Here is a 14,122-nt window from a genome sequence, read left to right as displayed (position 1 = left end):
TGATTTATGTACCTATATTTATATATTATATTATATTTGTAATTTGTTGAATGCCCAATAAATTGTTTAGAACATTTTTATTTTATTTATATTATGTGCCAAAGTTATTTTTCACTATTAGCGTTACATAACTTATTACTTATACCTATAGAAGATTAGAAGACGTTACGATAACAAAAGCAATATTTAGAAAATGATGTCTGTCAGCTGACTGACTAGGCCTTAAGGCAAAACATTTAACAGTGTTATTTAAATAAAAATAAGTCTGTAGTCCAGTAGTCGATCATGATCGTTGTCACTCTGTTTGGTCTAGCAATACTGCAGCACACGGCTGCAACAAAATGCATTGCCGGTATATTACATCTACCTACAGCCATTTGTAAATACATTTGTTTAGAGTTTGTTTAATATTTATTTGATAACTTATTTAGGAGATCGTATGTTGGAATCAAATTCAAAAATTAAATCTGGAGAAAACTTCTACTTCGTTGATGATCTGTACGATTGGAATGATTATTTCCGTGATTATTTCACTAGTTACCAATACTTCACCCAAGAATTCACCCAAGAATTCACGAGTTCAAATGAAAACTATATCGAGCAAACTATAGATGTTACGAACAACGTCGAAGAATTACACGAGTACCTAAATCTATAAATTACCAACACTTCCTATATTATATTATGCATTTATGCTACACTGATAGGATTTGTAATGCACCTTACACTGATGTGTTAAAATTGTATTTTAGGTAATGCATAATGATAGTTGATAATATATTATGTTGGATTTTTTATTTCTAGCTTTCTGAACTACTCTGTGCCTTGTGGTGTTCAGGGCACGAGTGAATGGTCGAGGTCCGACGGCAATAGTCGAATAGTCGGCGGTATGGATTCGATACCAGGTAATAAAGATTGCACGACGATATATAATACGCATTTTATTATTTTATTGCGGTTTTATAATTTATTATAATTATTATACATTATGTACTAAATTTGAATTTAATTGCTACCTACCTAAACCAACGTACTAACCACTCTGTTCAGTGTTCACGCATCTATAACTTTTGTTAGCAATCGGACTTAAATACTGCATCGTTACCTAATTACTCGTTCAAATTTTGATTTTCAACATTTAAAAAAAATCTACTGATGGACAATTCGCTGAAAAAATAGAGTGTATTTTAAGAAAAAAATTATGTTACGACCACATGTCGGTTGTTATAGATTCTGTAAAAAAAGTATTTAAGAATATAATATATGTGCAGGTCTTCGTGATAGGTATATAGGTCAACATCCGAATTTAAATAAATCTATACGATTATTAAGTCTAAAAACAGAGCACGAATACGCTTATATAATCACCCTGTTTATGTCACGTATACAGGCGAGTTCCCGTGGCAGATATCTTTGCAACTCGTCACCGGTATGACGGCCAGACATGTGTGTGGTGGATCGGTAATCAATGAAAATTGGGTGTTGACGGCAGCGCATTGCGTGTACGGACAGTCCAAAAACAAGCTGTCCGTGGTGGCCGGAAAAAACGACCTTTACAAGGTCGAGAGTAAGTGGTTTTTCCTTAAAACGATTTCACGTATCTTTCGTTTGGACAAATTGTTTTAAAAATGTTTTTTTTTTCCCGAAAGATTACGACCAGAGAGTGAATGTCGCTGACATACGTTTAAACGGGTTCGACCAGAAATGGTTTTCCAGAGACATTGCGTTGCTCAGGGTAAATCCGGCGTTGGTGTTCGATGGGAGTCACGTGTCTCCGATTTGTGTCCCAAGACCGGAGACACGATTCGAAAATGGTAATAATAGACATTGAGTATACTGGTATTCTGATATATACAGATATTGTATACCATTGTCCATAACAATAATACAATAGTTACATAGTACATCTGATAATATATTGATTATAGTTGTAAATTATTGACACTTAAGAGGAATATTTCGAAACAGTTGATTTTTATTGGAGAATATAGGTAGTATAGATACTATATTGTTTTGAAATATACACGGTAACATGTCCTATCGGTTATTAATTAATATTAAAACGCAAAATAAAAATACACATTGCCTGCCACTTGTCCTGTTGAAATGCTAAGAATGACAAACTTGTTGTGGTCCTTTTTATCAACCTGTTGACTGAATTTCGGTATTCGTTGAAAGTTTGCTTTGACAGGTGGTGGTCAATCGATCGTTGAAAATGTCAATGCTATTAAAATATAGTTAAAAATTACAATTTAATATCCAATATTTTATCAGTACTCACAATAGTACAATATTTATTATTATATATAATAGTGGGTTTCAATTTATAGTTGCCAGTAGGGATGGCCTCGGTATACTAATATAAATTATGTACCTTCTCCAATAGTTTTGCTTGAAAATGTACATCTGTAGGTGATTAAGTGAAAATATTAGCCGGCGATAACTAATTTATGTTTGTTGTGCACATGTGTGTATACAGAGTCGTACAAATATCACGTTACCGAGCCTCGATGGATAGTGTATACTGCGGCTTTAATGGTCTAATATAATATGTGATTCCCAGCAGAGATTTTGAATACGTACATTTTGGAAGACCCTATAATATAGTTGCTGCAGTCTAAAATCCCTTATTCCCGTTATTAAAATTTACAGTATGATCGTATACAGCGGAGTGCTCTCGCTGGTGATGGGGGAGGGGGGGTGTCATATCATCCCCCCTTTGGCTAATTTTTTTAATATAAAATAATATATGTAATAAAGCAATGACAGTATTTACACCGCAGTATAACGCGGTCTGTGAATAATCAAAAATGCATATCTTCCCCGCGCCTTTCAAAAAAATTGAGCACGCCACTGATCGCATACACAATCTGACCGGATATCCGGATATCATATAATGCACACGTCTGGTAATTATACTCGGTCATATTGTGTGTATTTCTTTTGTAGCTTTGGCGGTGGTCACAGGATGGGGACGGTTGTCGGAGAACGGAAAATTCGCGCACGTCCTGCAGAAAGTTCGACTGCCTCTGATCGCGGTGGATGACTGTCTGAACTTGTACAACAACGCCGGTTACGGTAATTACGTCAGTCAGTGTGTGGTCTGCGGCGCAGGAACGACGGACAACGAGGCGGATTCTTGTCAAGTACACACAGACATAATAATATTATTTTATTAAACACTGTGTAATATAATTATATTACGTCGTTCCATTAGCTATTGAGCCAAACTATATGTATTATAAATCTCGCAAATGAATTAAGATTCATATAATCATATGGGTATTTTCTACCAACGCATTTTAACCACCTAATGCGAGCCTCTCATCCTCCCATCATTCACCTAACCATAAAAAAAATGAGATGTATTATATTATGATCTTTATTTTAATATATTCATGTAGGCGCCTATAATATAATATGCGGACACTATGGGTAATTTTTTTTTAAAAATTAATAATCGTTTGATGGGGTTGTTGAAGTCCTATAGTGTTTTTAGTGGTTATAAAATTTGATGATTTTTTTTGTGATTATACACAGGGCGATTCCGGTGGCCCACTGACTTGTCTGGCCGAAGACAACCGTTTCTACCTGTGCGGTATCGTCAGCTGGGGACTAGGTTGTGCTCACCCGACCTACCCTGGAGTCTACACTGCAGTGTCTTGTTACTCGGATTGGATAAGAGACACGGTTGCCCATTATGAACAATCTAGCTACCCATATTAACACTCACAAGATGATTTAACTTTTGCACGATTTTTTTCATTAAATTTATTTATGATTATAATTATTTAATAGTATTTGTGCGTTTATTGTTGCGCACTATGTCTATGAAAATATAAATAATTCAACAGTATAATAATATGTTTATTATTGTGTTCACTTGTTTTATTTGATATAAGTATTTCACCTTGATTTTGGTCTTAATTAAAAGAGATCGATTTCCTTCCATGTTTTTGAATATATTAATTTTATTTACTTGATGTTTTGTATTAAGCATATGGAAATATCTGTAATAGCAATAATAAATAATAACAAAAAAAGCTATTATATAGTATTATTGTTACACAATTTATTTGACGTGTCATTGAAAGTGTGACTGGTTTGAGTATACATTTAAGTACATTTAGGTACTTTTTAAAACAGAAGCTATTATTTTGTTTTATTCAAACTTCGACAAAATTATTAAAATTTGAAACAGTTTTTCGGGAAACGTAAAAAATGGTAACATTATTTCACAATATTATGTTTATAAAGAGTTTATATTGCTTGTATACAGAGATTAGCAAAGTGTGAACAATATTGTGTATTATATAAAATTGAAATAACATTACTAGCGGTCAAGTTGTAAATTATTGTGTGCACAGATATCTTATAATATGTTGTTTAGATCTGCTTTAATGTTTTCAGTTCTCCAAACTATTTTTTAACGACCGTGTGCCTCGAGGTCTGAAATAAGACTTTTCATTTTATAGACTTGTTCTTGAAAATATGCTATTAGGTATATATCTACGCATATATTAATATTATGCTCTTTTAGCGTAAACCCAATACTCAATAGTTAATGACCTCATATCGCATTAAATATAGAATATTTTAAGGATTTTATTTTAAATTGTACGACAAAATAATTTGGCAAGTATGATACATAGATATATACTTGCACTACTAAACTCAAAGTTTCACACTTGTAAATATATTCGGCAAGGCGTTACTTTAATTTATAATGTATGTATATTATATATTTTTTTTTGTATAAGTACAAATATCAATCGAAAAATAAACCAAGGAATTATTATAAATTTAAAATTTGTTCTCACTCGGCATTAACCGCACTTGATATCTGATCAGAAAGTATCTATAGGTATTCATACTGATTTTCGTTTTAAATATAAAAGTTATAATATGGACGTTATGTCGTTATTAAGTCTCTACATTAAAGTTTCATGGTTGTATGAAGTGTAAATGAGAGTTGAGGAGGAAAAATTAAACATTTTTGTCCCCCCACTTAAAGTAATATTTATTATATGATATATATTATATAATATAGGACATAGGATATATATTTATACAAATTAATGTGATAATAATTTGTTGCTCCAAAATAAGGAATTTTATTAAATCAAAAAAGCCATTGATTTTCTCCCAACTATATTTATACTTGTAAAACGATTTCATGCAAAACAAATGATTGAAATGGATACACCATATTATACACGAATAAATTTAAATATGACTTGCCTAATTTTAATGATAACAAATTGTCAATTAAATACATATTTAGACCAATCAATACTTTTAAGGATACCAATAAAATGTTTCAATCCAAGATTAGTATAAGTTAATTAAATACTTTATATGCATATAATTTTAACTTTAGATATGTATTTATGTTACATTTTAGTTACTCACATAGTTACATCAATGAAAGTAACTATTACTATAAATGGTAAGGGTTCCATTTAATTTTAAACATTCATAAATATTTGTTACAATAGATATTCTTAATTAAAAAAATATTAGAAGTAAGTACGTGCAATACGTACATCTAGTTCAACATTTTTTTTTTTTGTATATAGAATTCAATTAGTAATTTTATTATAAAATGGCGTTGTTGGATTTGCATTTTAATTATCTATAATATCACAATAACTTGTTGGTTTAACTAACATGTATAATAATATTGGAATATCGTTAGTTGTTAAAACAACAGACATTATTTTAGGTACAGAAAATACATGAGTTAGTAGTTACACATCATTCGTGATCATGCAACCACGATTTGGTATCGAGCAGATGACGTATACATTATTATCGTTTTTATTGCACTCGCCACGCACCTACATTATATGTTTCAAACATTCATGTTATTTATCACGAATTAAACTTCTTTTGATCATAAAAATCTATTTTAACCTAACTAGTTACTAAGTTATTGTGACTGAGGCAGGGCAGACCTCGGGGTAAAATGTAAACTTTTTGACTAAGTAACTCAATAAATAAACCTTTAAAAAAAAAAAACCATTTTAAATCGATATTGTCTATTATTAGTTAACTCTCAATTGTATTCAATTGTCACTTGAAGATTAAGTACAAAGTCGAGTCAACTAAAATTAATGAAAAAAAAAACGTGGAAAAAATGCAAAAAACCGCGGAAAAAAATGCAAAAAATTATAGATTGCGGTCTGATTGTGTTGGCGGGGCTGCAAACGGGTGTTCTACTCGCAGACGCGATCCCGCTACTGCTCACCGCGGAGACTTTTGGCTGCTGGGTTTCCCCCCTGGCCCGGTTCGCCTCGCCTTAGCTAACCTGGATCCGATGGGCTACCCCGCCGGATCCATATTGACGACAAGCTTAGCGCGGACGTCCGTTCAACGCGGAACGTCCCGCCACAGTTGCCCCCACCTCAAACCATCCACGCAATCCGACCTCCGAGCAGCCGGATTACAGGAGCGCGCCGCCGCTCCCGGTCGAATGTATAGTGGAAAATACTTTTATTTAAATGCCGTCAACGAGAGCCAAGCCAACAGCTGCTGCAGTGTTGTTGTTTGGAATTGATACTGTTATCTCATAGCGTCGAGATTTGATAACGAGTAGATGATAATATTCCCGTTTCCGAATTTCAATTGACAAATGTCCACAATTTTAGAATACTCCGAATTAATATTACGTTTTAGCGTTTAGACATTTTATATTTTACATTTTTTCGGTAGCTCGAACAATCGTATTACCCTTAAATTATATTTTTGTTCTATGATATTAGTTATTACGGATTTTAGTAGTCTCAAACGATATTCAAAATGTTCAATACTCTAAGGATTTTGTTCCGACTCTCATCGACCGCCGTTCCGACTGGATTGCGGTCTTCAGTTTTGAACAAACCTTGGATTAGGAGTATCTGCTATCAATGTCGACAGCCAATTCTAGCAAACAAATTTCTATGTATCAACACGGGCAGACGTTACAAACGTACAAAAAAAGAAGTAATGTCTGACCAAACCAATTAACCCCCCCGACCATGAATCTATAATTATCGATTTCTTTATTCCTTTTGTAGAACGATCAGGATACTGACGATGAATTTGATTTAGAAATGGACGAATCCAGTCAGTTGGTTAAATTCAGGACCAGTACAATGAGAATGGATACTGTCCTAAAACACGCACTAGGAAAGTCTAGAAAGTAATGTGTCTGGAATGTCTCTATAAATATTATGATTGTCGTTTTATTAAAATATCAACTTGTTTTTGTTTTTAGTAAAATTGAAGTAGCTTTTTATGAAAGCCGTATCCGCGTGAATGGAGAAAAAGTACTGAAGAAAAGCCACGCATTAGAAGTAGGAGATGAGGTGGATTTTGTGAAAGGTCCTAGTCCAAATAATCCAGATTTTCTTTTAGTATCAAGAGTAGAAGTATTGTCTGCCAAATTAAATGGAGACGAATTAGATGTAAAATTAAAAAAGTATAAGAGTCTTCTGATAAACAATTATGAAAATAAATGGAAACCACAATCATAAAAATATATATTGTTTGTATAGATTAGATAATTTCATTATGATACTTTGATTATGAAAAATTACATTTTTAAATTAAACTTTATGTCCAAAAATGTGCAAATAAATTTATTTTATGAAATCTGCCTTTAATAGAGATAATTTATTTTGGTCTTGTGGATAGGTCAATATTATGGTGTAAAAGATAAGATTTATTCGACTAGCTCACTAATGTTACCAACACTAAAGTGAACTTTCCTATAATCATACGTCAGATACCAAATAGATGAAATAGATTTAATTAGTTATGCTGACTGGATAATACAATAATCAATTAAAAATAATTAATAAATATTAATCAATGGTTATTTTGTACTTACATACTATTATAGACTATAGTCTATATGCATCACAGATACTTCCAACACTTTCCAATTTATTGGTATACACCAGGACAATATTATTTGGAGTTTAATAGCGACGATAAGTACAATAATTCTTTAAAACAATACAATTAAACCATTAACCATGAACAAATTACATTTTTTGTGTAGGGTAAAATTATTAATCTTTCAAAATTAAGGATTAATGGTGACATATTAAGTAAATAATTAAAAAACAGAAGAGTATATATTATTTTGTCGACAATGTATTAAAAAATATTTAACATTCATAAAAACAATATTACCAGAAGCCAAATTGATTTAAAATACATTTTGTTATAAAATAATGGTAACAAATTAAAATTAATTAAACCTCACCATCTGCTAATAATTACTATAATAGTATAATTATTATTTTCTAATAGTTAAAATTGTCACTAATTAATAACATATAAAATTTATTTCAATAATCAAAGTTTTTTTATTTACATTACGAAGCCAAGCATAAAATTGTAATATTAAAATAAAAATTCCAATTCTGGTTGAATAAAATTATGCCATAGCACTGGCTGGTAACGAACTATGTTTAGGTTTCATTCGATTGACAAATACACGTATACAACCATTAAAATCTGCGCTTACAAAAACATAGCCATCTTGGCTACTATTTTCATCTGTTTTCATTTGTCTAAACACCACTTCTGGATTAGGGGCGAAAATTGCGCATGTTACAACAGCATTATGAGCTTTGATTCCTTCCCAGTAATCGTTTCGATCTCGTCTTACTGATGTGAATTTTGAATAGTCATGATGGGTTTTCCAAACATATATGCATTGATTTTCTGACCCACATACAATGTATTTTCCGTCGTGACTGAAACTAGCTTTGATTTGACTACTTATATTAACATAGCCCTTATACTTGCAAGACAGATTTAAGTCTCTGAGATCATATAATCTAATGCGGCTGTCATTCGAAGTTACCAACACTTTATCTTCACCAGGCATTGGTTCAATACCACTAATTTTGCGCCCCGTTGAATTTCGGCCTCTGGTAGAACGCACATGTATTTGGGTATGATACCGTAATTGATCTGTTGTGTAAAATATACACCGACCATCATATGAACCTACAACAGCAAATTTACCATTTTGACAAAAATTAGCAGCAGTTATGAGTTTAGTCTGTCCTTCAACTTCATTCCAAACAGCTACTTTTTTATCAGGAATATTCCAAAGACGAAGTTTTCCATCCAGTGATCCACTCAAAAAATATCGATCATCACGTGGATGAAAACATATAGCTGTCACAAAATCAATATGTTGAAAACAACATAAACATTCTCTTCTGCTTATATGCCATAGTCTAACAGTTTTGTCCATTGATGATGACAGAACAAAGTAATTTTTTGACCAAGCTATATCCAGCAAATCAGAACGATGTCCTGTGTAAGTACAAAATGGACGTGACATAAATGGCCCACGATCATCTGGATCAGCTGAAAATGATTGATCATCTACTGAGAGTTGAGAAACTAAAGATTCTGTTGACGGGGTTGGAGAAACTTTATCAGCATCATATTTTTTTCGCATTTCGTGAAAATCTTTATAAGCATCTCGCAAAACCCAAACTCGAAGTACACGGTCTTGTCCAGCAGTAGCCAATAGTCTACCACACATAGAAAATTTCATACACCATACAGGACCAGTATGTTCATGGCAGAATTCCTAAAAAAAATTTAAGCAGAATAAATTTACGTATTTAAAATTGTTTGTTTTAATTGACTAACCTGAACATGCTGAACAGAATCAAATTCATAGGGTCCTTTATGGCTATTTGATGCTCTCAATTTGAATGTTTCATTAACTTGAGGAGCATTAGGAACGTCAGTTGCGGGCTGTGGCCTTTCTACTAAATCTACAATCTCCATAACATCTTCTTTGTGCCTTACATGTGATACTTCATGTGCGATAGTTCTAGCTTTATTTACAGTTTTTTTAACAGTAGTACCCAAAAATCGTTTGATTCTTGCTGTGCGACGACGTATGGCAGATTCATCAACAGGATCATCTCGTTCAGTAGCTACTGTATCATTAGATTTACTGCCTATGCTTTCTTCATCAGATTCTTTAAGTTTCTTAATAGAATTCGTTCTAAATGAATGGGAATCTAAATTTGGAGTGCTTACATATTCTGATGTTAAGCGCATTATATGTAGAGATAATGGGTTAATGCATTGTGGTAATTTATCTTCAGCTATACTTAGTGGAACTCTTTCCCCGGTATCCAAATTTAGCACAGTTATTTGTTCCAGTATTTCCTATTTTTAAATCAGTTTATAATTTATTACAGTCATATTTATTAATCAAAAATACTCACTATATCAGTTAATTTTTTCCCGGAATCTGTATGAGTTTTTAAAAACATATTTAGCTGCTGATCTCTTAACTCCTGCTCATCGCCAGCTGATCTTCGACGTTCCCGTGAAGCAACACGATTACAAGATCGATTAGAAGTTATACCACTTGAACCAGCCATTGGGTAGGTATTACTATGCGAAGCAATTGTTTTAGATTTTTCTTTTACTTCTTCAATTGCTTCTTTAATGATATTAAGAACTGGTTTTTCTCTATCCTAAAAATGCAAAATATTTAGTTTATATCAATATTTAAAAATATTCTTGCAAGTTGAGTAAAGTCAACATATTTCTGAAAGCATGTTTTTTTTAAACTATCTCATACAGATATCCTACAATTACACTAATTGAAAAAGTTATTTACAGAATGTGATAACTCATAAATAAAGCAAAAAACTAAAATAAAATGTTACTTACATGATGATTTACAATGTATTGACCTTTGGTAGCAGAATGAAGATCTAACGAATGCTCTAATTCTCTTGTCAGTGATTCTATAGTACTCACTGGACTTGTTAAACAATTGACACTAGTTTCATCTTTTTCAATATTCAATTTCTATTGAAAATATTAAATAAATAAATATAACCCTTAAATTGATTCTGTAACTTAATATAATATGTACATTTGAATTATCTTCTATTTTAGCACCATCGTTTTCAATTGAAATGTTTATTTGTTTGCGTCTTCGTCGTCTTGGAGGGGCAATAGGTCTATCAGTATCTATACTAACAGTACCATTATTTGAAAATTTTGTGCTTGCAATTACATCAGGTTCATGGAAAGCTGTAAAAGGTTCAGGAGGTACAATAGGTTTTTCTTCAATAGAAACAGGTGTGTCCGGTTCAGATAATTTATTGTTTTCTGATGGCCGTAGAGCAGATTCTTTTCCTAAAAGTTACTTCATTTTAAAACCACTTTAAAAAATTTTATTTAAAAAAAATATACATACAATAATTTAATATACACACCTATGAAATGATCAGTAGGAACACTTCCCAATAATCGACCAACTTTGCCCAAGGATAATATACTTTGCACAGATGCTCCATCAGGCTCAATAACTCTAAAAGGATGACTAGGTCTATGTGAAGGTGCTAAGAATACTCCATCAGCTGATGAGGCTTGACTTTCTGTTGGAGATACAGCTTGCATTTCGTCTTCATCAATTTGCATGTGCTGCCGAATTTCATTGAATTTACGGCGACCATTGTGCTCTGAAACCTAGCATAATTATTTTTATAAACAATTCTTGAAAAATAATGTTAAATATTAAGTATACCGATTTGGGAGCACTTGATATTTTGAATGTCATATTTTTTTTTTTTTCTTCCAAAAGTTCTTTTTCGGTTTTGATAGTTTGTTTGGATTGTTCACTATAAAACAGAAAATTATTTTATAAAATGTATACTAAACAATGGTATTAAAAAAACGTTTTTACTTTTGATCACGAACTGCAAAATCTTCAGCATCAAAAAACTCATCAGTATCACTACTAGTATTTGACATTTTTAAAAAATAAACATTGTAATCTAGAATTTATTGTTTGAACATAATTATTTTTTAATATATGAAATGGATTTGAAGTTTTTAAAGTTCTAATTAATATAAATTAATCATTATGATATTATTATTTATTGCTTAATTCTTATTTAAATTTGAGATAAGAATGTTTTTAAAATGATTACCTACTTTGCTCTGGCTAATGATTAAAAGACATCGCTATCGCACATCGCTTATCCAAATTGTACTTCACCACAATAATATAGCAAGGTGGATATACTTAACATATCTTATCAATAAAAAAAAAAGTATGAAATAATTCAGTGTGTTTATCAATACAATATAATTTCAACTTCTCAATGTTGAGTAAACTGACAATACAAAACTCAAAAAAAAAAAATTATTATTTGAAATTATAAAATTTTGATTCGATAATTGGTTAGGAAAAGAGTAAAGTACATCTAAGTCGATTGTTATAAATTATTATTAGGTATACTTAATTACTACACATTTGTAAAAAATAATAATAACGAAAATAAATATATTAGTTTCTTCCAAAATAAATTATGTGATTAAACATTTTTGTACCTACAACTCATTACGTTATAACTATGTACAATTTAGTTGAACTCTTTCACCAAATGTACTAGAAAAAAGTATACAAACCAAAACAATTTTTTTTAAAACAATTCATAAAGTTTGATCAAAAATTGAAGTTATAATTCTTTTGTTAAGATTTAGGTTTTTAATTATCCTTTAATTCTAAAACATTACATCACTAGCAAAATATATTGTCCAATTTAATTTAATACGTAATTAATAATAATATTTATGGCATAAATATATCACCTAGCATATTAGGCATCGAAAAAAATTACGAAATTATACTTGATAGTATTATGTTTACGCAATGTTTTTTTTAATAAAAACATGCAACGGTATACCTTTTAAATGTGCTCCGAAATAGTCTTTTGCATCGAGGTCCCCAGAACTAGGCCGGGTGACAAGAAGTCCATGCTCCCAGAGGATAGAGTTCAATATATAACACAGCACTGGTGCCTTATTTAGACACATATATATATACATACGGGGAAAAATGCACCCTTTGTTAACCCTTCTTCCCCCTCCCTCCAAATAATGACGCCGTGGCATTTTGTTTGAATTAATTATGAAACATTTCTCGTTGGCCTGTTGAATAATACAAGTATATGTAAGTACCTATAACCATAAAATACGTTGAAATATCCAAGTAATAAGCTGATAAATAGTATACCTTTTGGCAATTGAGGCTATTCGTATAGACCAGTGGTCGGCAACCGGCGGCCCGCGCGTCTATCGTATACGGCCCGCTTTAAACTCTACGATAACAAAATTTAATTGAATATCATATAATATATATCGAATCATATCGAAAAAATCATATTGTATACATCTATATAATTGAACGTTTCTATCAGTCATCAGTTAAATTTGTTGAAGGTATTTCGATTCTTCAACAAGAATTTACAATAATCGATTTCAAGATTTCAAAGGACATTCACAATATTTTTGACTACTCGCCAATCCCTTTAATATTGATGTTGAAGATGTTGGTGTTGAGCTTCAAATGGAAATAATAGATTTGCAGCCACGAAATATCTTAAAGAGACGGATTCAAAGCATCGCCTTTACTTTTTGTCGCTGAACTTCCTGCATCATTTTCAAAAATTAAAAATACAACTGAAAAATACTTAAGTATGGTTAGATCCACTTACGTGTGTAAACAGGCCTTTTCTCATATGAAAAAAATTAAAAACCCACACCGTTTATGCTTAACTGATGACCATCTCTACCATATATACTTAGAGGCAGCACAAGTAATTTTAATATGGAAATTGAAAAAAATTATAAACAATATCCAACAACAAAATTAAGCAGTTGTAATTTCCATACTTTTGTATTATAATTATATTATTAAAAACTGTAATTTTTATGTTCTATTGTCTTAACGTTTTAAATAGTTATTTTTTTTCTTGATAAATAATTTGGAATATAAAATTTTTGTTTTTGTCTGGCCCGCGAACTCTTATTAATTTATGAATATGACCCGGGAGTCCAAAAAGGTTGCCGACCACTGGTATAGACTATATAGTCAGTATAATATATATAAAAAAAAGGTTAGGGTTGACCTTGACACCTACGCTATGTTGCGATAATGTCCTACTTCTTATGTATTGCACGCCTATATTATAATATAGATTGTGGGTGGGTAGATACAAACAAAAAAAAACCAAATATCTAGTATGTATTTTGATATTATTATGTTATATTTTATTAGACATTGGTT

General features: G+C 31.4%; 3 protein-coding genes and 1 long non-coding RNA gene across 4 annotated transcripts; 2 read left to right on the top strand and 2 right to left on the bottom strand.

The window, feature by feature from the left end:
* Nucleotides 1–121: 121 nt before the first annotated feature.
* Nucleotides 122–3,992, top strand: LOC111043001 (trypsin-1-like). The gene is made up of 7 exons (XM_022327768.1): nucleotides 122–352; nucleotides 432–642; nucleotides 805–905; nucleotides 1,391–1,567; nucleotides 1,650–1,814; nucleotides 2,950–3,146; nucleotides 3,541–3,992. The coding sequence occupies exons 1-7, from the start codon at nucleotides 286–288 to the stop codon at nucleotides 3,724–3,726; spliced, it is 1,104 nt and encodes a 367-aa protein (XP_022183460.1). The 5' UTR covers nucleotides 122–285; the 3' UTR covers nucleotides 3,727–3,992.
* Nucleotides 3,993–6,602: 2,610 nt separating this feature from the next.
* Nucleotides 6,603–7,635, top strand: LOC111043006 (uncharacterized protein C6orf203 homolog). Its single transcript, XM_022327772.1, has 3 exons — nucleotides 6,603–6,984; nucleotides 7,059–7,183; nucleotides 7,259–7,635. The coding sequence occupies exons 1-3, from the start codon at nucleotides 6,802–6,804 to the stop codon at nucleotides 7,515–7,517; spliced, it is 567 nt and encodes a 188-aa protein (XP_022183464.1). The 5' UTR covers nucleotides 6,603–6,801; the 3' UTR covers nucleotides 7,518–7,635.
* A 679-nt stretch (nucleotides 7,636–8,314) lies between these two features.
* On the bottom strand, nucleotides 8,315–11,887 carry LOC111043012 (WD repeat-containing protein 44). Its single transcript, XM_022327784.1, has 8 exons — nucleotides 11,735–11,887; nucleotides 11,576–11,669; nucleotides 11,265–11,517; nucleotides 10,919–11,184; nucleotides 10,711–10,851; nucleotides 10,257–10,511; nucleotides 9,667–10,197; nucleotides 8,315–9,604 (listed from the first exon to the last, which is right to left on the bottom strand). The coding sequence occupies exons 1-8, from the start codon at nucleotides 11,800–11,802 to the stop codon at nucleotides 8,429–8,431; spliced, it is 2,784 nt and encodes a 927-aa protein (XP_022183476.1). The 5' UTR covers nucleotides 11,803–11,887; the 3' UTR covers nucleotides 8,315–8,428.
* A 749-nt stretch (nucleotides 11,888–12,636) lies between these two features.
* On the bottom strand, nucleotides 12,637–13,770 carry LOC111043024. Its single transcript, XR_002605523.1, has 3 exons — nucleotides 13,227–13,770; nucleotides 13,070–13,154; nucleotides 12,637–12,984 (listed from the first exon to the last, which is right to left on the bottom strand). It is a non-coding gene; the product is annotated as an uncharacterized LOC111043024 (long non-coding RNA).
* Nucleotides 13,771–14,122: the final 352 nt, after the last annotated feature.

This window comes from Myzus persicae, unplaced genomic scaffold, assembly GCF_001856785.1.
Source record: "Myzus persicae strain clone G006 unplaced genomic scaffold, MPER_G0061.0, whole genome shotgun sequence".
NCBI lineage: Eukaryota > Metazoa > Arthropoda > Insecta > Hemiptera > Aphididae > Myzus > Myzus persicae.
The sequence above is the reverse complement of the archived record's forward strand: the minus strand, read 5'-3'. Positions and strand labels throughout refer to the sequence as shown.

Bases quoted from the DNA above. Each gene is read 5' to 3' on its own strand.
- LOC111043012 (XM_022327784.1), bottom strand. From the start codon at position 11,802: ATGTCAAATACTAGTAGTGATACTGATGAGTTTTTTGATGCTGAAGAT. The intron at 11,185-11,264 runs GTGTGTATATTA...AGTAACTTTTAG, and splicing joins TCCTACTGATCATTTCATAG to GAAAAGAATCTGCTCTACGG. The intron at 10,852-10,918 runs GTACATATTATA...TATTTTCAATAG, and splicing joins AAATAGAAGATAATTCAAAT to AAATTGAATATTGAAAAAGA.
- LOC111043001 (XM_022327768.1), top strand. From the start codon at position 286: ATGATCGTTGTCACTCTGTTTGGTCTAGCAATACTGCAGCACACGGCT. The intron at 1,568-1,649 runs GTAAGTGGTTTT...TTTTCCCGAAAG, and splicing joins CGACCTTTACAAGGTCGAGA to ATTACGACCAGAGAGTGAAT. The intron at 1,815-2,949 runs GTAATAATAGAC...TTTCTTTTGTAG, and splicing joins GGAGACACGATTCGAAAATG to CTTTGGCGGTGGTCACAGGA.
- LOC111043006 (XM_022327772.1), top strand. From the start codon at position 6,802: ATGTTCAATACTCTAAGGATTTTGTTCCGACTCTCATCGACCGCCGTT. The intron at 6,985-7,058 runs GTAATGTCTGAC...TTCCTTTTGTAG, and splicing joins ACAAACGTACAAAAAAAGAA to AACGATCAGGATACTGACGA. The intron at 7,184-7,258 runs GTAATGTGTCTG...TTTTGTTTTTAG, and splicing joins GCACTAGGAAAGTCTAGAAA to TAAAATTGAAGTAGCTTTTT.